Genomic DNA, 25,943 nt, shown 5'->3' on the forward strand with positions numbered 1-25,943 from the left:
TTTCAATAGGTATATGGTATGAAAATATATTCTCACCATCTGTGTCCTGCCGTTTCACGTTTTAGTACTTTATTTATTCTTGCAAGTGTGAGTACGTGTGATGTGAACATACTGCATGCGTGCTTGTATGTATGTGTGAGTACGTGTGATGTGAGCATACTGTATGCATGCTTGTATGTATGTGTGAGTACGTGTGATGTGAGCATACTGTATGCATGCTTGTATGTATGTGTGAGTACGTGTGATGTGAGCATACTGTATGCATGCTTGTATGTATGTGTGAGTACGTGTGATGTGAGCATACTGTATGCATGCTTGTATGTATGTGTGAGTACGTGTGATGTGAGCATACTGTATGCATGCTTGTATGTATGTGTGAGTACGTGTGATGTGAGCATACTGTATGCATGCTTGTATGCATGTGTGATGGCAAAGGCCTTGGTCGCCCTCCACGTTACATACGGAGGCCGGGTCTCTCACTTGCACCCAGGGCTCTCCATTTCGTCTACTCCAGCTGGTCAGCTTGTTCTGGGGACCGCGTCTCCACCTCCCAAGTGCTGCAATTATAGGCAGGCCGCATACCTGCAGGACAGACGGGATAAACAGCACAGGTGGCAGGAATACAAACGGGTCCCCAGGCCTGTATGGCAAGCACGTTCTCTGTGCCAGCTCCACAGCCTGGTACTCTACAGTTCGGAGGTCTAAGCTTTTTAAGTTTATTCTCCAGGTTTATTTATTTGTGAAAACTTTTTTAGATCCTTTGGATTCAAATCTAAGAACTCTGCCTCACCGAGGTCTTAAGATTTTCTCCTGTTTCTATTTTGAGGCGCCATCCGCTCTTCCTCTGAAATGTATCTTAATTCTGGGTAATTTTTCTCTGACCAGAATTATCACCTTAATTAGATAGTTACTGAGGGAGTTTCCTAACTGCTTTTTTGTTCTTCTCTGGCCTGCCCTAGTCACTTCCCCATACAGCAGTCACGAGTGGTTTTGACCTAAGCTTAAATTAGATCACACTGCTTCCAGAAGAGGCCGTGCCAATGAATGGCTTTGCACTGCCCTAGGGATACAGGTCTGAGAGCGGTGAGCAGCGGCTCCCTTCTTTGAGGAATCTTTACCGTCATCTTGGTTCACTATGCTCTAGCTACATGGCTGTGTCTTTGTTCCTTGAAAACACAAAGCACTTTCTTCTTCTGGTCTCAGAATCTTTACTCTGGATGTTTCTTTGCTGGACTGCTCTCCTTAGTCTGTGAATGAGGGGCTCTGCTTCAAGCGTCAAACAGCAGCACAAACGCAAGCTCCCGAAAGCCCACCCGCACCGTCCGCTCAGTCCATCACTGCACTTGCTTCCTGACAGGACCGACTTCACAGTCGGGTCGCACTTATTTACTCGTCTGCTCAGTCAGTGCTTTCTCTAGAAGAGCGTCGAACTGAAATGCAGTGCTTCTCTGCTCCCGTGCTCACGGATGAGGAGCGGGCACAAGGCCAGGTGAGCACTACGTGAACAGAGCGTTACACCTACCGAACAACTTCACTTTTCGGTTAGGAAGTCTTTTCTAGAAGCCATTATCTATATATGAGGGCAACGAGTAACAAGAGCAAAATAATTTACACGACAGTCTCACGATAGGATAGTTTTTCAAGGAATATTTATAGTATACTAACAATTTCTACAATTCAAAGGCCCAGATTAAAACTGTTTACTCACTCAAGAAAGACGGTCTTTCATCTGGGTTTTGTGCCCACCCACTTTGTATCAGAGAGATCATGAGACCTCGATGAGGTATGTCAAATGGCAAATTCTCTTCACTGGTGTCAGGCCGATGTCCCTGTGACACACTGTACATGATCTGCAAAGGATTGGTGACCTCTGTCAAAACAAATACATTTTATTAACTGGAAAGATGTTACACTAACCAAATAAAAATGAGGCTATGGTAAAATATGAGCCCAATTCATAATACTCTTTTCTGTAAGAGGACATATCTCCCAGCCCGTGTCAGACTTGTACACCTTTCATGGGATGTGAGAAGAGCTGAGCCAGGCAGGGATAGCAGTAATAGTTAATACGAATGAGAGATAAAAGTTATCTGCTAACTATTGAAATGTTGAGGACATTCATTACAGGACAAGTTGAACACAAATTAAAAGAAGTCCCAATATTAACCTGGGAATGACAAAGATTATTTTTCAACCTTTGTTGGTACTTATAGAAGGAATAGTAGTTAAATTTTCATACAGCTTTATAGCTAGTATGGGTCTTGAAAATAGCAATAAAGCCTGGTGTGATGGCACAGGCCTTTAATCTTGGCACTTGTGAGGCAGAGGCAGGCAGATCTGTGAATTCAAGGCTATCCTGGTCTACATTCTACATAACAGGGCTACATAGTAAGACCCTGTCACTCACACACACACACACACACACACACACACACACACACACAGTAATATATCTCATTTTGCAAAGAACAAAAATGAGGACTTGAGATTTTTGTGACTTGACCCCAAAAGAACCAGAATTTAGATTTTTTCTGATCCTTAAGCCAAGTAGCCTCTTCATAGCTGATCCTTAACCAGCATGTTTTGTAGCATGTAGTAGATGCTGGCAAACTGCTACATTTTTACAGTGTGGTTTGTGCACCAAATGAATGGCAGGTATGTTTAGAATCTGATGAGCTTTAGATAGTTCTGAATGTGCACCAACAACACAATGTGTTCTGGGATAAGGAAATCAAGAGCATACGTACCTTCAAAAGGCTGTTTTCTTGATAACACTTCCCACATGATAATTGCATAGCTGTTTAAGTTAAAAAGTTATATATCATCAGCAAACTTTGTACAATAAACTAGCGAAGCATTATTTAAAAATGAAACAATTTTTTAAGATGACAAAGTAGTAAAATGTTCTATGAGGATAGTGAATGCTCATGTATGTCTGAAAGGAAATTAATCTTTGTTTTAAAATTTGAATTTTAATTAAAATGGCTTAGTGCTACATACCAGGATAAATATTTGTGATAACTAAGTTATCCTGAACATCCAGATAAAATATACCCTTTAAACTGATGTCCCTATTTTTCACACAAAAACTGAGAGCAATAACAGAAAATTGCCTAATATAGCGTCATTTTTCTGACTTTTTTCTGGTTTTAATACAGTCTTTTCATAGTGAAAATATTTTGACAACAATTACATTTTTGGTTACAAATCACCTAGTTAAGCTGATTAGTTTATATTTGAAATAAATGAGTAGAAAATAGAAATTCTGCAGTATTTTCAAGTGAATTACATACTCAAAAAGGATACCTGAACTTGATTAGGTACCAGCACATTATCTTTGAGGAAAGTGAAGATTACAGAGAAAATCCCACCCAAACCAAGGAAAATCATTCTCATTCCCCCTCCCCCTTACAGGGAATATAGAGCTTGAACATAAAAACATAATTTATGTGAGTATAGTGAAATTAATCTGTTTTCAAATCCCTGATACTAATACTAAGGGGAGAAAATAAAGAACAAACAATAATCCAAGTCACCAGAAAAACATCCAGCAAAAGTACAGGAATTAATCAGTACTTGTGAATTGTAACCTTCAATGAAAATGGCCGTAATTCATCAATAAGGAGGCAGAGTTGACTGGATTAAGAAATCTCTCTCTCTCTCACTTTAATATTCTTAGAGGTGAAAATTGTCTTTATGTAGCATGGTGACATAATCTTATCCTCATATTCTTAGCAAGCTCTTTTCATATTGTGAAGGGAAGGAAAGTGAGTGAGATTGAAACTGTGCAGCAAGACCTTTGTTATGCAGCCCTAGGGCTCGAATTCACAGCCTTGTGACTGTTACACAAGCGCTCTACCGCTATGTTACATGCCCAGCCATGACCTCCTGAGGGAAATACAAAGACAATTTAAAAAAAAAAGGAAAGAAAAGAAACAAGATCCTACTTTATGTTGTATCTAAGAATCGTACCTTATTGGTAAAGATAAAGGAATCTATTAAAAACCAGCTGAGTAGTTATTTTGATGATAGAGCTAACTTCTATGCAGTTAGAAGAAAGGATGAATTCACAGAACTAACAGCTGTAAATGAATATGCAGTAAACTCTGGCACTCCCAATTTCATAAAATAGACTCATGGACACAAAAGGTTTGATTTTTGAAACAATAATAATGGGTGATTTCAATCAGCCAATAGATATGCCAACTAAGCTAAAAACCAATAAAGAAAACTCAGAGTTAAAGTCAATCATAGGTCATTGGATTGAGAAGACATGTACTGAATATTCCATCAAATTGAAACAGAATATACATTCTTTTAAGCAGCCCCCAAAACCATCTCTAAAACAGATCACATTCTAGGCTACAAATTAAGTCTAAGCAAATACAAAGGAATCAACATCACCTCTTGTATCCATTCAGCTCCTAGTGCAATAAAACAATAAATAAAAACATGGAAAGAAAATCTACAGAAACTATACAGATGCATAGAGACTGAAGAATAAATTCTTGAATTACCAGTGAGTCATTCAAGAAGTCAGAGAGGAAATTTTAAAGTTCCTAGAATCAAACGAAAATGAAAGCACAGCTTCAAGGTAAGAGGAACATTTGTAGCTGTGAGTGCTTTAAAAATCAGAAAGATACTAAATAAAATGAACAACCTAGCTGGACGGTGGTTGTGCGTGCCTTTTAACCCTTGCACTTTGGAGGCAGGGGCGGGTGGATCTCTGAGTTTGAGGCCAGCCTGGGGTACAGAGTGAATTCCGGACTACACAGAGAAATCCTGTCTGGAAAAAACAAAAACAAAACAAAACACAAGAACAATTCAAACTCAGAAGCACTGAATGGCAAGTAATAATAAAGATCAGGGCAGAAATCACTGAAATGGAGACAAAAACAAGAATACATATTTGGTTGTAAGTCTACCCATAACAGCTGAGCCATCTTTCCAGCCTGAGAACTACACATAAAATCAATCAAAGAGTTGGTTCTTTGAAAACATAAATAAGATGGACAAACTTTTAGCTAAATAGCTAAAAGAAGAAGAGTCAAATTAATAAAATCAGAGATGAAAAGGGAAGGCTACTTTTTTTTTTCCAATAAAATACTCAGGAAGGACATAGGAAACTCATTAAAAAAACTGGAAGATACAGAAGACATGGTAAATTCTTAGATATATATGACCACCAAAATTAAATCAAGACATACACATATACAAACACACACACACACACACACACACACAATGATATCACAGCAATGTCTCAGGACCAGGTAGATTCATCATCAAAGTCTATCAAGCTTTTTTGCTTTTTTTTTTTTTTTTTTAGACAGACTCTCTCTAGGGATCACTGGCTGTCCTGAAACTTACTCTGTAGAAGAGCTGGTTTGAACTCACAAAGATACACTGGCCTTTACCTCCTGGATGCTGGGATTAAAGGCGTGCACCACCAGGCCTGGCTTTCTATCAAGGTTTTAAAAGAGGTAAGGCCAGTCTTCTTGCAACTGTTTCATAAGATGGAAAGGAAAGTAACACTACCAAACTCATGCCATGAAGACAGCATTGCACTGATACCAACACTGGATAGGAACACGATAGAAAAAGAAAATTATTGTCCAGTTTCCTTCCTTCATGAACATATATGTATAAACTCTAAATAAAACTCTTGCAAATCAAATTCAGAAACACATTAAGAAACCACCTTAACCAAGCTGGTTTCATCTCAGGTATGCAAGGTTGGTTTAACACTTGCAAATTAGTCAGTGTATGTAGTTCAGCGTGTAAACGGACACAATGACAGAAACCACAGGATCTCTCAGTCCAGGGGGAAAAAAACCACAAACCAGTCTGTCTTTATAGATTCAAACCATCTGAACTTCATGTAGCAGAAACAAATCCCCTCTGTTCCTTCTTACTGGGCACCTTATTTAAATGAATTAAGGATATTTGGGAACAACGGAAGAAGAAATATTCTTCTCCATAAAATGACATGAATGTGACAGATACTTGTCCTGGGTGCTTACAGACATAAACTGGTTGCCACAAATTTAAAAAAGGAGTAAAAAAGCCTTTTTTTTTAATAAAAGGGTTATATAAACTGATTATGCAATTTTCTAGTCAAGGCATATAATTTACTACTAAAACCATCTTCATTTTTATGTTAATTCATTGAAGATAGCAAAAGTTGTTCGTAAGCGCTATAGCATGAATTTAAGAGACAGATGTGACTAAATGTTATGGACTCCTGTTTCCCCATGCTTTCCCAAGTAACTTACGCTGAAAACCTTTGAGCATTGTTACATATTCATAGGACAAAACATACACCTTCATATCTTTAAACAATGTTGAAATTGCTTAAGGCAAAAATATTTAATTTGAAAAATATCAGCCATTGTGGTCTCTAATTTATTTTCACTGTAAGTTACTAGAAGAAAATCTCATTATAAAATGCAGTTGGAAAAATCTTTGCTGATTAATCTTATGTTTCTGATTAAAAAAGCAATGCCCAGTACCTGTATATATCATGCTTCACACTGGCCCTGGATTTCTGTCCAGGTTCATAGTTCTCAGGTGGCATATAGATGATCGTTCCTCCTTCGGGGGCAGATTTGCTATTTCGTGATTGAGAGAGTGACATCATGCGCCATTTTGATAAACCAAAATCTGCAATCTAGAAGAGGAAAGAGTTGAATTAAAATTATCGTTTTTTTCATTTAAATGTCCAAGTTTACTGCCTTTGTTTTCACATATTGTATTTATAATGGCTATCAGATCCAAGAAAAGCTATATACTATTAATATTCCACAGCCTCTTAACAAATTAAATACTATAGTGCTCTGCCCAGTAACTCTTGATGCATTATACATTGATCACATTTTTTAAGGGAAACTGTCTCCAGAATCTGAATAAGTATGGACACTGAGTAATGTTTTTTAGGGTGTGCTTCCCAATCTCCCTACCATTGACTCTTGCTCCCCCTATGCCATACCCTAGACTGAATGTTGCTTACAAGCGATCCTTGAATAATTCTTTTGGCTAAGCTTATTCATTTGTGTGTGGGCGTGGAGGGCGTGGCCATGGGAGGTCAGAGGACAGCTTCGGGATCCAGATCTCTCCTTCCATCCTGGGGCTTCCGGGGATGGAGCTTCAGTCAACAGACTTGGCAGCTAGCACTTGTATAGCTGAGACAGTTTGCTGGCCCAGGTCTATATGGTATTATTCTTATTCTAAAAGTGGTGTCATTAAGTTTTAAAGTATGTAAAATCTTCTAATAGTAAAAATCACCATTCTATGCTTTATGTTCACTTTTAAGAGTCACATATTACTTATTGGATGGCACATATCACACCGTGCATGTCCCTCACAAGAATGTACAGCTAAAGAACTGACCAATGGTACATAAGCATTCTTGATTTTCAGTATGTCTTTTACAGTTTTTTTTGTTGAAATTTACATAGGTTATATAGCTTTCTTAATGTTAAAAGGTACCTTTTTAAAATGAAAACATAAAATGTATGACCTGAAATATTATTTAATAGGCAATGAGTACGAGAAAACTTTAAAGACATTTAAATTACTTGGACTTATACTATATACTGAAGAGGTTAACAGAGTAGAATGGGCTCTATCTAGGAAAACTGGTATTTTGAGTATTTATCTCTTGTGTTTTTGTATTTTTTTATATTTTATTTTCCAGTTTAAATTTAGATAAGAAACGAGGTTGCTTCACAAGTCAGTTCCAGGTCCCTCTCCCATTCCCTCCCCTCCTCCCGTGCCCTCCCCCCAACCCCCTCCCCCCGTTATCCCCTCATTCCCCCAGGGAGGGTGAGGCCCTCCATGGGGGTGTCCATAGTCTGTCATTTCATATAGGGCAGGGCCTAGACCCTTCCCCAAGAGTTCAGGGTGAGAGTGCACCTCACATTGTTCTATGGGAGTCCAAAGTCCGTGTGTATACTTAGGATGGGTACTGATCTGCTGCCCAAGGTTCAATAGATTCCCTAGGCCTCCTCACTGACACCCAGATTCAGGGGGTCTTGGATCAGTCCCATGCTGGATTCCCAGGCTGATGCCTGGGATTCAAGAGTTAACCTTTGTCTGGTCAGCTGTTTCTGGGGGATAAACCAGCCCAGTCTTAATCCCTTTGATCATCAGTCCTCCCTCTCTGTTACTGGCTTTCTTGAGTTCAGCTCAGTACTTAACCAAGGGAGTCTGCCTCTTCTTCGATCAGCCACCAAATGAAGTTTCTGTTTCCCAGACTCTCTGGCCATAGGATTGTAGGCTGGCACTCCCCAGATCTATGTCTAAAATCCATATATGAGAGAGTACATGCCCTGTTTCTCTTTTTGTGACTGGGTTACCTCACTCAGGATGGTTTCTTCTAGTGTCATCCATTTGCCTGCGAATCTCATGATTCCATTATTTTTTCTGCTGAATAGTACTCCATTGTGTAGATGTACCACATTTTCTCTATCCACTCTTCGGGTGAGGGACATCTAGGTTGCTTCCAAGTTCTGGCTATTACAAATAAAGCTGCTATGAACATAGTGGAACAGACATCTTTGTTGTATGAATGGGCATCTTTTGGATATATGCCTAAGAGTGGAGTTGCTGGGTCTTGTGGTAGGTTTATTCCCATTTTTCTGAGGAATCTCCATACTGCTTTCCAAAGTGGCTGAACCAGTTGGCACTCCCACCAGCAATGGAGGAGTGTCCCCCTTTCACCGCATCCTCTCCAGCATAAATTGTCATTGGTGTTTTTGATTTTAGCCATTCTGACAGGAGTGAGATGGTATTTCAGAGTTGTTTTGATTTGCATTTCCCGGATGGCTAAGGATGTTGAGCACTTTCTCAAGTGCCTCTCAGCCATTTTAGACTCCTCTATTGAAAACTCTCTTTTTAGTTCTGCAGCCCACTTTTTAATAGGGTCCTTTGGTGTTTTGGAGACTTGCTTCTTGAGTTCTTTGTAAATTTTGGAGATCAACCCTCTGTCAGATGTGGGATTAGTGAATATTTTTTTCCCATTCTGTGGGCTGCCTTTTTGTCTTGCTGACTGTGTCCTTTGCCTTACAGAAGCTTCTCAATTTCAGTAGGTCCCATTTATTAATTGTTGATCTCACTGTCTGTGCTACTGGTGTTATGTTCAGGAAGCTGTCTCCTGTACCGATTCATTCAAGGGTACCACCCACTTTCTCTTCTAAGAGGTTCAGTGTGGCTGGATTTATGTTGAGGTCTTTGATTCATTTGGACTTAAGTTTTGTGCATGGCGATAAACATGGATCGATCCACATTCTTCTACATGCCAGTCTCCAATTATGCCAGCACCATTTGTTGAAGATGCTTTCTTTATTCCATTGTATATTTTTAGCTTCTTTGTCAAAGATCAGATGTTCGTACGTGTGTGGGTTAATACCCGGGTTTTCAATTCGATTCCATTGGTCTACCTGTTTATTTTTGTGCCAATACCAAGCTGTTTTCAGGACTATAGCTCTGAAATAGAGCTTGAGGTCAGGGATGGTGATGCCTCCGGACGTTGCCTTGTTGAACAGGGTTGTTTTGGCTATCCTGGGTCTTTTGTTTTTCCATACAAAATTGATTATTGTTCTTTCAAGGTCTGTGAAGAATTGTGCTGGGATTTTAATGGGGATTGCATTGAATCTGTAGATTGCTTTTGGCAGGATTGCCATTTTTACTACATTGATCCTACCTATCCAAGAGCATGGGAGATCTTTCCATTTTTTGAGGGCTTCTTTAATTTCTTTCTTTAAAGATTCAAAGTTCTTACGATACAGGTCTTTCACTTGTTTGGTTAACGTTACCCCAAGGTATTTTATGTTGTTTGTGGCAATTGTAAAGGGTGATGCTTCTCTGATTTCTCTTTCAGCCCTTTTATCATCTGTATATAGTAGGGCTACTGATTTTCTTGAGTTGATCTTGTAGCCTGCCACTTTGCTGAAGGTGTTAATCAGCTGTAAGAGTTCCCTGGTAGAGTTCTTTGGGTCATTGATGTAAACTATCATATCGTCTGTAAACAGTGAAAGTTTGACCTCTTCCTTCCCAATTTGTATCCCCTTGATCCCCCTTTGTTGTCGTATGGCAATAGCTAGAACTTCAAGTACCATGTTGAAAAGGTATGGAGAGAGTGGACAGCCTTGTTTTGTTCCTGATTTTAGAGGAATTGTGTTGAGTTTCTGTCCATTTAGTTTGATGTTGGCTGTTGGTTTACTGTATATAGCTTTTATTATGTTTATAGAATAATTAATTTATATCTGTGTTTAGATGAATGAAGTAAACCTTGCAGCCCCCAGACCACCAAAAATAGAATGTTCAAACCTTTCATAGATTTACTATAAGAGATAACAAATGAGAACAAAGGAATAATTAGACCTGGCTAGTTCCAAAGGCAACGAAACTACAGTTATGAACACTGGGTTCTAGAGTTGAGGTTATTTTAATTTAGAGTGTAATTTACAGTGTAAAACTTAATTGGTTGTGTGGCCCTGAGGAAATAGTTTAATTTCTCTGTCGAACTAGTCCTCCTAGTCACACTATCCATGTGAGCTAGTAGCTATTACTAATTTATATGCATACTGAATTAGCATACTGTATTCCATTTATAGGTATAGAAATTACTTATAAACTGAAAACAAAAACATTTAAAAAGTAATGTCAGTCTGGGTTAAAAAAAAGAAGAAAACAGTGTTGACTTTGTAAGTCTATATCCTATTAAGAGCCTATTCTTTAACTCTAATGAAAAAGCCTTTAGGAGATTTGTAAAGGGGTACTTTAAGTTATCAAAAGGGAAACTTTAAAAGGGATTAGAAAATGCAGAAGTAAGTGTGAATTTATAAAATACAAATTATAAAGACCAGTACTTGCCAGGCTGTGGTGGTGCATGCCTTTAATCCCAGCACTCGGGAGGCAGAGGCAAGCCTGGTGGTCTACAGATGGAGTACCATGGCAGTCAGGGTTACACAGAGAAACCCTGTCTGGAAAAACCAAAAAACCAAAACAGAACAACAACAGCAACAAAAAAACCAACAAAAAAGATCAATGCCCAGTTTCACATTTCTAGATACAATAAAAGTAGATAAATTTCTCTGGTAGCACTGCTTCCATACCACCAATTTAGAAGTTTGTATCTACAAAAAATATTTTGCTTTATTTACACAATAATATATTTGACTATTAGCTGAGCAGATGCATTTATTATATGCAGAAGATCTGAAATCAATCTATTAGCTCACTTAATTTAATTATGGGATGCTTCTATATGGCATGTGGTAGATAATCCAGGTTAAATTGTTTTCTTCATGAAGCTTAAGTCTAACTGACCAGCTGGACTGGGCTGCAGGAGACTCTTTCACAAGAAAAGGAAATAGGTGTGACCAGGCAGTCACACTATTCAAACAGGACTACTCAGATTCATCATGTTAATTAAGAGAGTCATGTCAGCTGGTGAGAAATGTTGTGGGGAAGCATAAGGTATCGGACACAGAGAAGACCTAGGTGCAATGTGATAGAAAGACTAGCTGTTCTTGATGGAGTAAACCGTGAGGACACTGGGAGAAGCAGTCGAGCAAGTATTCCTCTAGGAGTCTTGAGAAAGAATAATGGTATCCACCAGAACATCCCTAAGAATCCGAAGGATGGTTTTCCAAAAGCATGGATTAGCAAAAGGACTGACACTCATGTTCAGGAGGTTCTTAGGGCTATGCTGTGCTGCTCTGATAAGGGAGGCTGAAATCTTATTCCCACACTAATCAGATATTGTCTGAAAGGAATTCTAAAAAGTACACAATAAGGAGAGGTAGCTTAAGTGACGTTTCATGAAAACATCAAGAATGACAACAAAAACATCAAAAAAGAAACCTCTGGCTGACAGTCTGCTTTGAGTAGCATGATTGCTTGTGGCATCTGGTTAATTACTAAAATCTTGCTTTTTTTCTCTTTTCTTGTGACAGACTCTCATGCAGTCAGATTGGTCTCAAACTCAATATGTAACCTAGGCTGGCCTTGAATGCTTGATTCCCCAACCTGCACCTCACAGGTGCTGGAATTACAGGCAGCATTCGACTACCATGCATGGCCAAGAAAGAAGCTTATTAATAAGTATCTAGGACTCCAAAAGTCATCCTGTGAGTCAGCTCTGCATTCCTCAGATTATGTCGGTGAGCTTTGTTCAGTTCTCAGGATCAGATGTTGCAACTGACACTAAAGCATGCATTCGAGTAACACAAGGGACTAAAATTCCCATTAACAGGGAACCGAACGAAGACCGAAGAACATAAAGTCATTTAGTGGAGAAAAGGAAAAGTCCCTAGTGAATACAAGAAGCAGGGGCTATCTCCAAATATTAGAATGGCTGTTGTGTTGAACAATTGAATTTATTAAGTTTGTCAATAAAATGTGAGGTAGAACTTATGGGTGAGAGCAACAAGGAAGGAAGTCTGATTGTTTTGGAAAGCCTCAGCTATTCACGTAAAGATGCTGTGTCCTCTGCTATGGAGTAACTACTCTAAGGAGAGAGTTCCAGCTGACCTGACCATAAGGTCTTGTGGGCTACCTCGGTCAGTCCCTCTCTCCCCCTGAGGAGTACGGGACCACAAGCTTGACCTTTCCTTCTTGGTTGTCAGGAGTGGGATTGAATTTCCACGTAGAATGACAACAGCTTAAAAGGAATTTTAGAAAAAAAAAGAATGGACAGAAGCACAGCTTCTTGGTAGCAGCATTTTTTCTCAGGTGGGCTCTGTTTTGCTAGAGACAAGCAGAGACTCACGCGGCTCACTTAAGGGAGTCTTCCTGACTCAGCGTAAGAAAAAAAAACAAAAACAAAAAAACAAAAACCAGCAAGGTTCTTTTAAGAGGCTCTGCTAACAATTGAAAGGTGTGTACATACAGCTGGAAGTGGCAGTGACCACATCTCCAAGCAGGCAGCTTTTGCTGGATGTCATCATAGACTGAGGTAGTAAGCTGGAGTCAAACTTATGCCCGCCATCTTGGAAAAACTCCAGTTTAAACAGCCATGGTTTTTTGTAGATAAGACACATGGCCAGAAAAACATAAAGATTTACTGTAAAGTCAGATTCAGATGAAGAAAAACCTCTAAAGGTTTACAGTGTGTTCAAAAATATACATAAGATTGAGAGAGAAAAAGAAACGACATAGTGCTAAATAAACAGAGAAGCCGGCTGTGGTGGCGCACGCTGGTAGGATTTGCTGCAGAAGCAGAGGCAGGCGTATTTCCAGAGAAACCCCATCTCAGAGAAATGAATAAATAAATAAAAGTAAAAGAAATAGAGTAATAATAATAGATAAATAAATAAGCCATGTAAAGATGGAAAATACACAGTGTCTGGATACTGTATGCTATTGTGTTTTTCAGTTTTTTAATTGCTAAAGAAGAAAAAAAACTGCTAAAGTATACTTGATTATAAATGCTGCTGAATTAATCCAACTTATATATTTCAAAAATGCTTTGACTTCTACCTTTAAATATAAGGACTGGTTTTGGGGAAGTCCTTTGTCAATAAAGTACTGTTGAGCCAATAGGAATCTAGATAGGTGGGACTAGGAGTCCAGGAGGATTCTGGGAAGGAGTCAACATGTAACACCATGGGTTAGGAGCCTGGAACTATTCTCCGGTAAGAGACATGCTTAGATTAACAATTATGGGGTAATTACTTAAAGCAGAGCTAGCCAGTAAGAGACAAGCAAGGCCAACAGCTTCATAACTAATATAGCCTCCTGTGTGTTTATTTGGGACTGATGCGGCTCTAGAACCAGGCTGGCGGAACGGCTCCTCTGAAAGAAAAAGCTTCCCTTTACAGACTGGTTACTTGGGAAAAGAGTTTTTGTTTATGTTTCCACAGAAAATGGAAAGCTGTGGATTTCTTCCAGGCTTCTGTGGTTTGATGAACCAAGACCCCCGGAAGCAGTGGCCCAAGTGATTCAACATCTAGAACAGCTAAGATGATGCAGCCTTACAGAACCCGAAAATAAGGACTTATACAGGTTTCTGAGTTTTGTCATGATCCCCATGGTATGAACAGCGCCCACATCCAGCAGGAAGCAGTTTGCAATGAGCGACGTCCAAATTCCCATATTGTTTAAAAATCTTTGTTTTCATTTAAATGGGGTTGCTTATAATTGGTTAATGTCACAGCCAATCTCTTTTTAATGGTAAATGGGGTATTATGGTATGGACATGAATACTTGGTATGGGTATGGTTTTTCATTTATTGATACAAATTCAAGGTCAATTTTGTCATATGTATATTTCTCTTGATTAAGTATTGCGTTTATTCTAATCTTTTAAAACATAATGCATAATTAAATCAGACTATAGATAGTTACTTATAATAGAACTTATAGTTAGGTAAGTTAGGTTTTCTAGATATATATAGATGTATTTGAGATAGATAGATAGTCTTCAAACCTTTCAAAGACCTTCAGAATATGGCATTTAAAATGGCTTAGGGTTTTTCTTGACAATGAGAAATGTCTGCTCCTGGCAGCACCAATTACGTCTGAGAGGAAGATGGGCATCGAAGAAACTCATTATGGAGTTTGCTTTCAACATGGCAAGATTAGCCATTTGGGCAAGAAACTGCTCTTGCCTGGACTGCTTGACTGTTGCTGTATAAACTGGACATGCAGGACCCACAGGAAAGTGACTGCTGAACTCAAACAGTCCTTCAGGGTTCCTGGTTCATGGAAGAGTCTGCCAGATTTTCTGCAGGACACAGAAAATGACTGACGAACTGCTATTCTAGATGGACAGCTTAAAATTTCCTGCTTTGCTGAGAAGTCTTCCAGACACACTGTGCCTATGGGCTGAAGATGGATGCCCCAAAGTTACAGAGGAACTTCGGGTGACTGTCCAGGCAGCAAGATATCTCTGCCAATCCTAGTGTTTATATATTATCCTTCTGTGGTCTTTGATGGAGTTGAAGGCAGATAGTTATCATCATAGTTTTCCTTAGTTTTGATAAAAGATAAGCTACATATAAGACTTTAGATTCACACAGATAGGATAGATAATAAAATACTTTCTTTAAATCTTACTAAATGTTAATGGACAAAATATTGTAACCATGCTCTTATATGATAACTGTTCTGTTATATATAATTTGACTATGTTAAAGTTAAAACCTTTTATTTAGACAGAAAAGAGGAGATGATGGGAGATGCCATTCTGTAAATCCGTCTCTTATTGGTTGTTGAGTAAAGCACTGTTGGCCAATAAGGAAGCAAGATAGGTGGGACTAGGAGTGGAAGAGGATTCTGGGAAAGAGAAACACAGGGAGTCATGATGTAGCCACCATAGGAATAAGAGGTTCGGACCCCTCTCTCCAGTAAGAGAAATACTTAGATTAACAATTATGGAGTAAATTCTTAAGTCAGAGATAGCCAGGAAGAAACCAAGCAAACTGCCAACAGCTTCATAATTAATAGAGCCTCCTGTGTGTTCATTTGGGACTGATGTGGCTCTGGAACCAGGCTGGCAGGAAGGCTGCACACTACACCTTCTCTTCCCAAACTACCATTTTATTTCAAGAAAAAGGACGTGTATTTAGTACATTTTTAACTTACTTTGTCTCATACTTCTGTGTTATATTTTCCTACTGTTACAATTTCAACTTCTCTATTAAATAATGGAGAAACAGGTATTTCTTTGAACATTTTTCGAATATTTAAAATTATCTTCTATGCATACTATGGAAATAGGAATATAAAATATATAGGAATAAAGTGAGTTGCATTTAGTACTAATTATTCAGCAGTCCCTTCTCATTTGAGTTCCCCCAATGTATACAGGGACACAGTATTCCTTGCCCTTTACACAAAGACAACTTCAAAGCACGAGATGTCAGTATAACACTAAGCATAATACTAAGAAACCTTAGAGGTAACACAGAGTTCAGGGATCAGTGCTTACAAACGACAGCAAAAGCATGATACATAAGGAACAAAAGCGATAAATTGGACTTCATCAAAGATAAGTTTTTTCTTGGTGGACAGGCTTTGTTGAAAGGATAAAAATAGGCCTAGGAAATGGCCCAGTGGTAAAGCCCTGCTGGTCAAACATGATATAATCTGAGTTTAATGTCTCAGAACCAACATAAAACATCCAGGCGTGGCAGGATGTAATCCAAGCACTGGAGAATTGGAGACAGGAGGATCCCCGTCACTAGCCAGCCATAAGGCCAATGATTACACACACGTGCACACACCAGGACATACACATTCTTCATGATTCAGTACGAACACAAACACACGGATAACAATACAAGTTGTGGAGAAGCATGGAAAAGAAATATTTGAAGATTATTATCTGATGAATGAAGGACTCATATTTAAAAGATATAAATACTGCATTCTTAAAACTGAGTGGTAAAAATGAAAAACCCAATTAGAAAATAGGCTCATTCAAGAAGTTTTTTCACTGAAAAGGCTATATGGATGGCAAGGAGGCATACAACAAGCTGTTCAAAATCACCCATTCCTGTCCTGTTTCCGGTCTGAAGGCTGCATCTGGTGGATTAGGTAGGGAACTGGGTAAAGGGTACATGGAACCACTTTGTATCATCTTTATAACATCCTGTGACTCCACACAAATTTCGAAATAGACAATAGAACAGGGAAAACTGTTATGACAATTTTAACTAAGAAACATAACGAATTGCTATTTTGTTTCAAATTCTAAAGCTCAAGAATAGCCTAGCCTTAAACCAGGTGTGGTGGCCTACACCTTTAATCCCAGTACTGAGAAGGCAGAGACAGGAGGATTTCTGTGAGTTCCAGAACAGCCAGGGATACACAGTGAGACCCTTCGTCATACAAACCAACAACAAAGAATAACTGGACCACTGCAAGAAAGGGCTGGAATGTCGAGCCGAGGAAGCCCTGGGTGAATGAATACTGCTGACGTAGGCAAGGCCATGTCAAGGAACAAATGCCTCAGACCCAGAGGAGTGGCAGAGCTCCCCCCCCCCCCCCCGTCCCAGGGCAAATGTGGGCAGTGTGCTCAAAACCCAGAAGTGGAGCTTCCTCGCCAGGATCTTCATAGCCTGAGATACGTCATCCCTTCACCTAGCTAGCCAGGTTTCCCAGCCCCAAGCTGCACGAGAGCTGGCACTGAAGAGAGAAATTAAGACACTACTAAAACTATTTTTCAGAATTATTAAGAACGAAGACCCAGAGGAAGTTTTTTACCGAAGCCATTACCTTAACATGAAATTCATTATCCAACAAGATATTCTGAGTCTTTAAGTCATGATGCAGTAGAGGAGGGTTCATATTGTGCAGGTAATTTACACCAAGAGCGATTTCATGCAGGATGCGGAATCTCAATGGCCATGCAAGATCAGGATATTCTGTTTTCTTTGTATGTGTAAAAGAAACAAAAATAAGAATTACTACTGCCTTAATTTCATAGTTAAAAACTAAGAATCCATGAGGACATAGATTATAAACTGGGATAAAAATATGCTCAATTTTATAACAGTATCAAATGCTATTGTTTGGTATTCTTATATTTGACTTTCTTTAATTGTTAATGATGTGATGGTAACCATGGCAGTGGAATTTCTCTTTTTATACTGGTCATGCAATTGCATGGTATTACTGCCTCATTCTGTAGCAGACACAACTCTCAGTTATTTGTATGCATGTAAAGTCAGACACATGTATTTACACCCCAATCCACAGATCACGTCTATGTCTTTATCAAATAACTTATACACACAAACACACATACATACAGAAAAAATATAACATGCTTCTGACATATCAAACCATTCATTCAAAATTTTAACTTTTTAATATTAATTTAAAGCTGCAATTATCACTGTAATCTCTATGTCAGTTAAAATTGAGATTATATTACTTGTAGTGTCTCATACCTGAAAACGTTTGTTACTATAGTCTGTATGTATGTATGCATGTATTTACGATGTGATGGGGGTACATGTGCCACGTTGGGAGTGTGGATGTCAGAGGACAACTCTGTGAAGCCAGTTTCTTCCACCTTTACATGGGCTTTGGGGTCAAACTCAGGTCATCAGGCTTGTTTTGTTGGGTGGCAAGTGCCTGACCTTCTCACCCATCTCCCTGACCCGTATCTCATACTTTATTTTCTAGGTTACTTCTTGAAACATCAACCTTTGAGAGTTTTCTTCTTGTGGAACAAAGATCATTATTTTTATTTTGTTTTTTAAACAAAGACTCACTTAAGTTTCTTTAAATGTTTTCTGAATATAAAAGTTAATGCACTTTCCCAGGAGGATATATACACTCAGAAAAATCAGACATTTTGAAATGGCTCATCAGAGCCCAAAACAAATACTATGTAAAAGTCACCTTTTTTTGAAGTGCCAAAATTGCCTTAGGATTCTTTTTGAAATCAAGTCTGCTTAAATTTCAGTGACCAATTGATAGGAGGTGGTTCAAAATGCTGTAGGCGGTTTATAGCACATCTCTATTTTATTCAGTGATCTTTTATGATGTTGGGGGTGAGTGCTTCAGTGTATTATTTAGGGTTAACATACCAAGGAAACCAAAAATAACACAAGACATTAACATGGAGCATTACCTCCTGGGAAACACATGCAGCTCAATACCTTGGAGCAACTGAATCTTTTGTTGGTCTGTAAAGAGGCAACTTTTCAAAGTATTGTGAAGTATAAAGTAACTACGGGGCCTCTGAATGGCAGTGTCATATGGAGGCTTTTCCTCATGGAGTCAAGGGTAGAGTGACACTCTATACTTTATGGTTACATCTAAGAGTTAGGAAAAATCCTAGAGAAGGCTACAGAATTTCAGTGGGCTCCAAATCTGGGTGCCAGAGTATCTATAACGATGTGGAAAGAAAACATTAGAATTTCTGCTTCAATTTCATTTCTCAGACAACAAAAAAGAAACTGCTTTATGGAATCTTTGTAACTTGATTGCTGGAGCAGGTACACAAACCTTACAGACTGACACCAGTTACTTCAGTCCATCTTTGTTTCAGATGGTCACAAGCCATGAATAGAATGCGATGTATTCTGAAACAAAGAGGAAGTCACTCCATGAGTGGCTGACAGTGGTGCCCACTTTCCCTTGCTTGTGTAGAAAACAATGTGATCTACTATAATGTGGGAGTGCCATAGGCATCCACAGGTATTATGCATTGTAATTAGCCCCAATCTTCATAAATTGGAGCGTCTGACCTAAAAAGATGTGAAAGCAAATGCAGACTGGAAAGAATCAAGGTGTCAGATCAAGCCAAAATAGAAACAGAATACATGTATTTTGAGAATGAGGACTCCGAGTTTGTTTGTTGATAGGATTCACAAATAAAAGCCAGAGTAACTTATACCTTGAGAAATGCTTCAAACTTCTATAGATAAAAAAATGTCATGTATCTTGTCAACTTCTATAGATAGAAAAATGTCAAGTATCTTGTCATTGAAGATTGTTTACTTGGTCCATTAACTAATAATACTTAATTTGGATCCTAAATAGTCACTAATAAAAAATATCGATTAACCATGGATTATATAGTGTATGGAACTCATCTCATCTATTTCCCATGCCTATTTGTGTATGAATATATATGGATACTGGGGTTTAGTAGGAATGTCAGAGTTACCAATGAGAAATATTCTAGGACCTTTGAATTCAAGCCCAGTTCCAGCCACAGTACTTTGTACCAACACAAACAAAGGCACAACAGGTAAAGTTCATCAGTTCATAGTGCTTCATATTCTTACTCGATTCATTTATATACTACAAAGTAATGCGACTGAATGAAGAACAAAATATGATATATAGTTTGAGCAGACTAACTAGTAATTGTAGTTACTGGAAACAAACAGTACTTACTCTATGTAGAAGTTCATTTAATGATCCATTTGGCATGTATTCAGTAACTATGCCCAAAAATTCAGGCTCATTGCAAATTCCCAAAATTGGAAGAATGTAACTAAATCTAGCTTTATGTAGTATTTCAGCTTCTCGTAAGATATCATTTCTTTCACTAAGGGGAAAAAAAAGGATAATTATTTCAGATAATGAAAAAAACATACAATGACCATACCCACAGATTAATTAAGCTTGGATTTTTCTCATTAATTAACTATGTAGCCTCATATGAGTTTTCATCTTCTGTGTCCCTTAGTTTTGTCCTATTTAAACTATAGATAATACCCACTTTATGTATTCTACTGGTCTGTTTAGAGAACAGCCAAAGTAACGTCTATAAACCACTGGTGGTAAATGTGCTGCACATGGTTATTACTGTACTTTCCTCTGATGGCAGAAGTGCTACACATGGCTATTACTGTACCTTTCCCAGGAAAGAGTAGGGACAGTGTGAGAGGAGGCTCCAAAAGTTGACCTATGTTAGAATGACGGGTGCTTGAACTAATCATTAAGATTAAATGGAGTAACCAAATATATTTTACAGCCATAGGTTTTATGGTTATAGACATGCAAAAGTTTTCCAAACATGAACCCTAAAAATATTGCAGATGTATTTGCTTAGATCAATGGTTCTCCAGCTTCCTAATGCTGAAACCTTTTAACACTTGTGGTGGTGAGCCCCAGCCATAAAATTATTTTCATTACTACTTTGTAACTGTAACTTTGGCTACTGTTATGAATCATAGTGGAAATATCTGTGTTTTCCAGTGTTCTTAAGGGACCCCTGTGAAAGGGTCATTTGACCTCAATAGGGGATGTAATCCAAAGGTTGAGAACTTCTGGCGTAGATGATGATGGCTATACATCAAAGTCAGTAAGGCTTAGAAGTCACATACCAAACTCAGGAAAAGAACAGAGAACAGGGAAGCACTCACAGCCTATCTCTGGTATACCACATGCCTTGAGCATGAATAAAATAGGTAAATGGTTAACTTTTAGTACAAATCGAGTTATGGTCAGTATTTCAGAGCCTACAAAGACAAAAAGGCATCTTTGTCTGTAAAGGCCCATAATTCACATAAGAAAGTAAATAATACAAGGAAGAATGTGATAAGTATCATATATTTTACATGATACACACACACACACACACACACACACACACACACACACACACAAAGAAAAAAAGAAAAGCAAACTATGGGGCATTCAGAGGAAAGAGAATTTTGAGCAAGTCACCACAGTCTTCAAAGACACAGGCTTTCAGTGCAACCTGAAGTATGACCAGAATTCAGCACCAGAGAGAAGCCATATAAAGTGAATGAGGCCTCCATGAAAGGTCAGACCTTGCTTCTCTTTTGCGCATGTGTACCCATCCCCGAGACTTACAACAATGCCTCCTATCCAGTAACACAGCAGATGCTCAACATACATGGTCAAATGAATTACAGAAGTGAAAGTAAAACTGGCTGCTTAATATGAACTAGGATATGCCACATGTAAAAGAAGTGATGGCCAATCAAACATGCCAGGGTCCCAAGACTCCCAAGGAGGTTGACCACCAGCTGTGACTGAAGGTTCTAAGCAAGAGAAATGGGTAAAATTCAGTTGGAAGATAATTATGTTGGTACAGTATATGGAATTAACAGAAAGAGGGACAGTTTTGAAGATTGTAATAACTTCGATACAAAGCAGGGGGAGCCTGAAACTATACAGTAGTAAGTAGTGAAAGAAAAAAGAAACCACTGGCTGAAAAGCGTGGTAGATGTTGAGACTGACTGGCTGTGAAAGACTTTAGAGAATATACAAAGGAAGAGAAATTATATTGATGCCATCTTCATTTTTTAACACCCTAGATGCATGGGTGTTGGTAGCAATGACATAAATAGAAACGCTTCCAGGAGAAGCCTATTGGGTAAGTGCAGATGATTAGTTGGCTCTTAAGAAATGTTGAAATGAGACTAGCAACAGACATTCCTGACCAGACTGCTCAAAACACACAAACACACACACACACACACACACACACACACACACACACACACACACAGACAGACACACACCCAACCATGGTTAGAAGTTATTTATTCTTTGAGTAGGCAACACATTTTATGTTTTAAATTCAGGAGTTGGCAAGAAAACATAAAGCAAAAAGTTTCTCTATTCTCTGTCCATGACCTTGATGGTAAGGAAACCAGTTATATCAACCTGTGAGTTCCATTTAATTAAATTTCAGTTTCTCAAGTTCTATATTTGTCCAAGAGATATGGGTCAACAAGACAGTTGCTGTGTTTTCCTTATGGGATGAGCCTGAAGATTCCTGGATACTGAGGAACATCCACAGAGAGGGTGCACTGTGAAGTTCCAGAGACACACACATACAAGATCCTCTTTCCTCCTTCTCTTCACAGTATGAAACAAGGGGTTGGCAGACAGCACAGCTGATAAAGTGGTTGTTACACAAACAGGAGGATCTGAGTTTGATTCCTCAGAATCCATATAAAAAAGCCGACAACAATAAAACACTCTGGAAACATTAACCTTCTGTCGAGATAAATGGTGGCTCTGAGGAACAATACCTGAAGTTGACCCCTGGCCTCCATATCATGCACATAAACCAGCACATACAACATGTGTATACATGAACAGAAACACACGTGTACACACATATGAAAAAGTCTGATGTATTCTTCCTTCGTGTCAGCCACTTTATAAACACTCCAACCATTGAATCACCTAAGGCTGGTTCCATCACCCCCACTTTACATACAGGGGCACCCAGAGTCAGAGAAATGAACGATCCTCTGGTGACCACAACCATACAAAGTCACAGGATAAAAGTCAGACTCAAATTGTAGTCCTGGTACTCCAAGCTCTGTGTTTTTCCTAGTTTATTGTTTGACCAGGAAAGCAAGTTGGACAGTTTGTAAGGTTAGATTTCAACAAGACTGAGGGGGGAAATAATATTAACAGATTAAGAAAGCTAAAAATGTAAAAGACAGTTTCAATCAATCATATCACCAAAATTACCCAACTCAAAATTTCAATAGGAAACAGTTACCCCATCTCTAAGGTACCAAGAGGAGTCATCTATCCATTCAGGTAGGAAGACTGCTATGTTAGGCCCACTCATTGGCTACAGAGAATGACTCATTAATCATTAAAATAATATGCAACGTCACATAAATTTATTTTCCTTTCAGGTCATCTTAAAGAACAATGGACACTTTATCTATACTAGATAGAGCACAACAAATATATGTATGTTTATTATTCATATTTTATAAGTGAGGAAATAAGACACCCAAAGTCAATTGCACAAGCCTAGGCCTATGCACTTGTTAAGATCTTAGGCAATAAGAGAAAAGAGTGCAATACAGTACGGCTACAGGGTTTTGTTGGTCTTAGGAAGATAATTTTCTATCCAAGTCAATGAAATTATACGATGATGTGGTTGGTGAATACCAGAAAGCTACTCCGTCTTTACCACTTGGCCCACAAAAAGCACAACACTTAGGTAAATAAAAACCTTGGAAAGCAGAATCCAAAGAGAGAAATCACTTTGGTATACTCAGTGGTCTACTAGTGCTACATATCCATAGAATATTTGTTTACCTCGCTTCTAACCAAATCTCCCTTTAAAGTTGATCACAGACTACCACACTTTACCCAGCACTGGCTCCACTGACTAAAAGGCCCAGTATAAACAGGCATTATATCTTATATATTACTGAATCTGGATCATGGTGCACAGAAAGTTTTAGTGTTCCAAACTACAACATGATCTAGCCCATGAAAGTCCAATATTTCAGTAGGGCTGAAGCCAAAAGAGGTCCCTGATGCTGAATATGACCTTACACCAGACATTGACAGCCTGTGGCCAATAGGGCGGCTATGATTCCTGTGTTTTCACAGGAGATGCAGGAGAAGAGAATGCATTAAGAACTGAATGAGGGTCTTGTTTAATTCCTGAAGAAAGGAAAACACACAAGAGTACTGACTAGACTCTTTGACTAACAATACAGTCCACAGACCCACGGTATTTAGTTGTAATGCTTTCCTGGAAACAGAAACCAAGGCTATTTTTTTTTCTTCCTGATGTGGAAACTGGACCCAAATAATATCAGAATGTGAGGCAGTCAAATTTTTTTTATATTCCCAATTTTTGACCATTTAACAATGTTTGAATTCAATTTACTGTTACAAAAACAGCGCACACTTCCTTTGAGGACTTCCAAAGTAAGATCTTGAATAACAAGGGCTAAAGCAGAGTTTGCTATCTGAACTTGACAACTGCATGACCAGTCGTGAAGTTCAGATATCAAACTCTGCATTTGCCACAAACAAGACAAAACCAATCAGATCAAACCAAAGCAAAATATGCAGGCTCTGGAGCAGCGCTGATGAATAAAAATATGGAGTGAAACATATAGAACCCTAGAAAAATGTTTTGACATGTACTCAATATAAAGACACTGGTACACTTTTTAAAAATATTCAAAATCAGGTGTGCATTTTGCACTCCCTGCATATTTCATTTCCAAGAGCCCGGTTTAAGGAGCTCCACAGCTCTTGTGGCTAACAGCTAGCTAAAAATAGAGCTAAGCCCACATGCACTGTATCAACACACGTCGGGTTCAATAAACAGGCTTTTAGAGGTGGCTGTGATTGCAGGTTTTTGGAGGAGAGAGCGGACACCTCGGATGGGAGGAGAGGCGAGTTGGAAACTCTGACGCACGTCCAGGGCAGTTTCTCCCTTGGACCAGGATAGCCCCAGGGCTAAGGACTCGCAGCGGCGGGGAGCTGGGCGCGTCAGCATCAGGGTCAGGGTGGCCTGACTGTGGCCGTGCGGGTCCGCGTCGGCGTGCGTCCCCGCGTCTGCACCCTACCTGTCGAGCAGCGGCGTGTGGATGTGCAGGTGCTTCACGGCCACCCGCACGCGCCAGTCCGCGTGGCGTGCCGACGACACGGTGCCCGAGGCGCCGCGGCTGAGGTAGTGCAGATCGGCGAGCTTGTGGTAGGGGATGGGAGGCAGCGCGCTGCAGATGGCGTCCCCGTTCATGGCTCCGGCTGAGCGGCGGCTCCGCTCGACGCTGGCCGCGGTCGGGGCAGTGCGGCGTCAGGTCGCGGGGCGGCCCATTCCCGCGTGGCCGCTGCAGTTCCGGCCGGGCCGGCTGTCCCTGGGAGTCCGTCCGTCTGCGGCCGCGCCAGGGAGGACCTTCCTCCGCCCTCCGCGCTCCTCCCTCGCTTCTCTTTCTGCGGTTTCCTCCCTCCACCCAACTCCTCAACCTTCTTCTTCTACCCCTTGGCCGCTCCCACTGCAGGCTCCTCCCTCCGCGGATTCCTCCCCCCGCAGACTCCTCCCTCTGCAGTCTCCTCTCTCCGCAGACTCCTCCCTCCGCAGGCTCCTCCCTCCGCAGGGTCCACTCTGCAGGCTCCTCCCTCTTCAGACTCCTCCCTCTGCAGTCTCCTCTCTCCGCAGGCTCCTCCCTCCGCAGACTCCTCCCTCCGCAGGCTCCTCCCTCCGCAGGGTCCACTCTGCAGGCTCCTCCCTCTTCAGACTCCTCTCTCCGCAGGCTCCTCCCTCTGTTCCCTCCTCCCTCCGCAGACTCCTCCCTCTGCAGTCTCCTCTCTCCGCAGGCTCCTCCCTCTGTTCCCTCCTCCCTCCGCAGACTCCTCCCTCTGCAGGCTCCTCCCTCTGCAGGCTCCTCCCTCCCCAGGCTCCTCCCTCCCCAGGCTCCTCCCTCCCCAGGCTCCCGGTAGCGTCAGCAGGAGGGGTGCTCAGCTCCCCCCCACCCACCCCAGCCCTGTGGCTCCGCTCGGGCCTGGAGCACTTTTCCTCTGGGGAAAGTCCCTGCAGTGGCGTCCACGCCGGATTTTCCTTTGGCCCAGGTGTCTGCCTTAGCTTCCAAACCCGGGGGTGAAGGGGCAGGGATGACTCCTGCTGGGGAGCTAGGTGACTTTGATGTCGTCCCACTTCCTGAAAGCAACCATCAGCTGGTCTCCACTCCAGTCTTTACTCAGTGACTGCCACTTCA

At 40.2% G+C, this 25,943-nt stretch overlaps 1 protein-coding gene across 2 annotated transcripts in view; it reads right to left on the reverse strand.

Moving 5' to 3' along the window:
• Positions 1-25,202, reverse strand: part of Ripk2 (receptor interacting serine/threonine kinase 2) — a 36,164-nt gene extending 10,962 nt beyond the window's left edge. Inside the window, exons 1-6 of one of the 2 annotated variants that reach the window (XM_005066813.4) lie at positions 24,795-25,202; positions 19,867-20,020; positions 17,227-17,382; positions 6,513-6,670; positions 2,748-2,797; positions 1,709-1,870 (exon numbers count right to left, since the gene is read on the reverse strand). In XM_005066813.4, coding sequence (XP_005066870.1) covers positions 1,709-1,870; positions 2,748-2,797; positions 6,513-6,670; positions 17,227-17,382; positions 19,867-20,020; positions 24,795-24,967 — 853 coding nt within the window. In that variant the 5' untranslated portion in view covers positions 24,968-25,202. Of the gene's footprint in view, positions 1-1,708; positions 1,871-2,747; positions 2,798-6,512; positions 6,671-17,226; positions 17,383-18,969; positions 19,047-19,866; positions 20,021-24,794 lie in introns of those variants that run through there. The other variant, XM_021225285.2, reaches the window with a different exon arrangement.
• Between the last annotated feature and the right edge of the window lie 741 nt (positions 25,203-25,943).

Source organism: Mesocricetus auratus, unplaced genomic scaffold, assembly GCF_017639785.1.
Source record: "Mesocricetus auratus isolate SY011 unplaced genomic scaffold, BCM_Maur_2.0 Super-Scaffold_6730, whole genome shotgun sequence".
Lineage (NCBI taxonomy): Eukaryota > Metazoa > Chordata > Mammalia > Rodentia > Cricetidae > Mesocricetus > Mesocricetus auratus.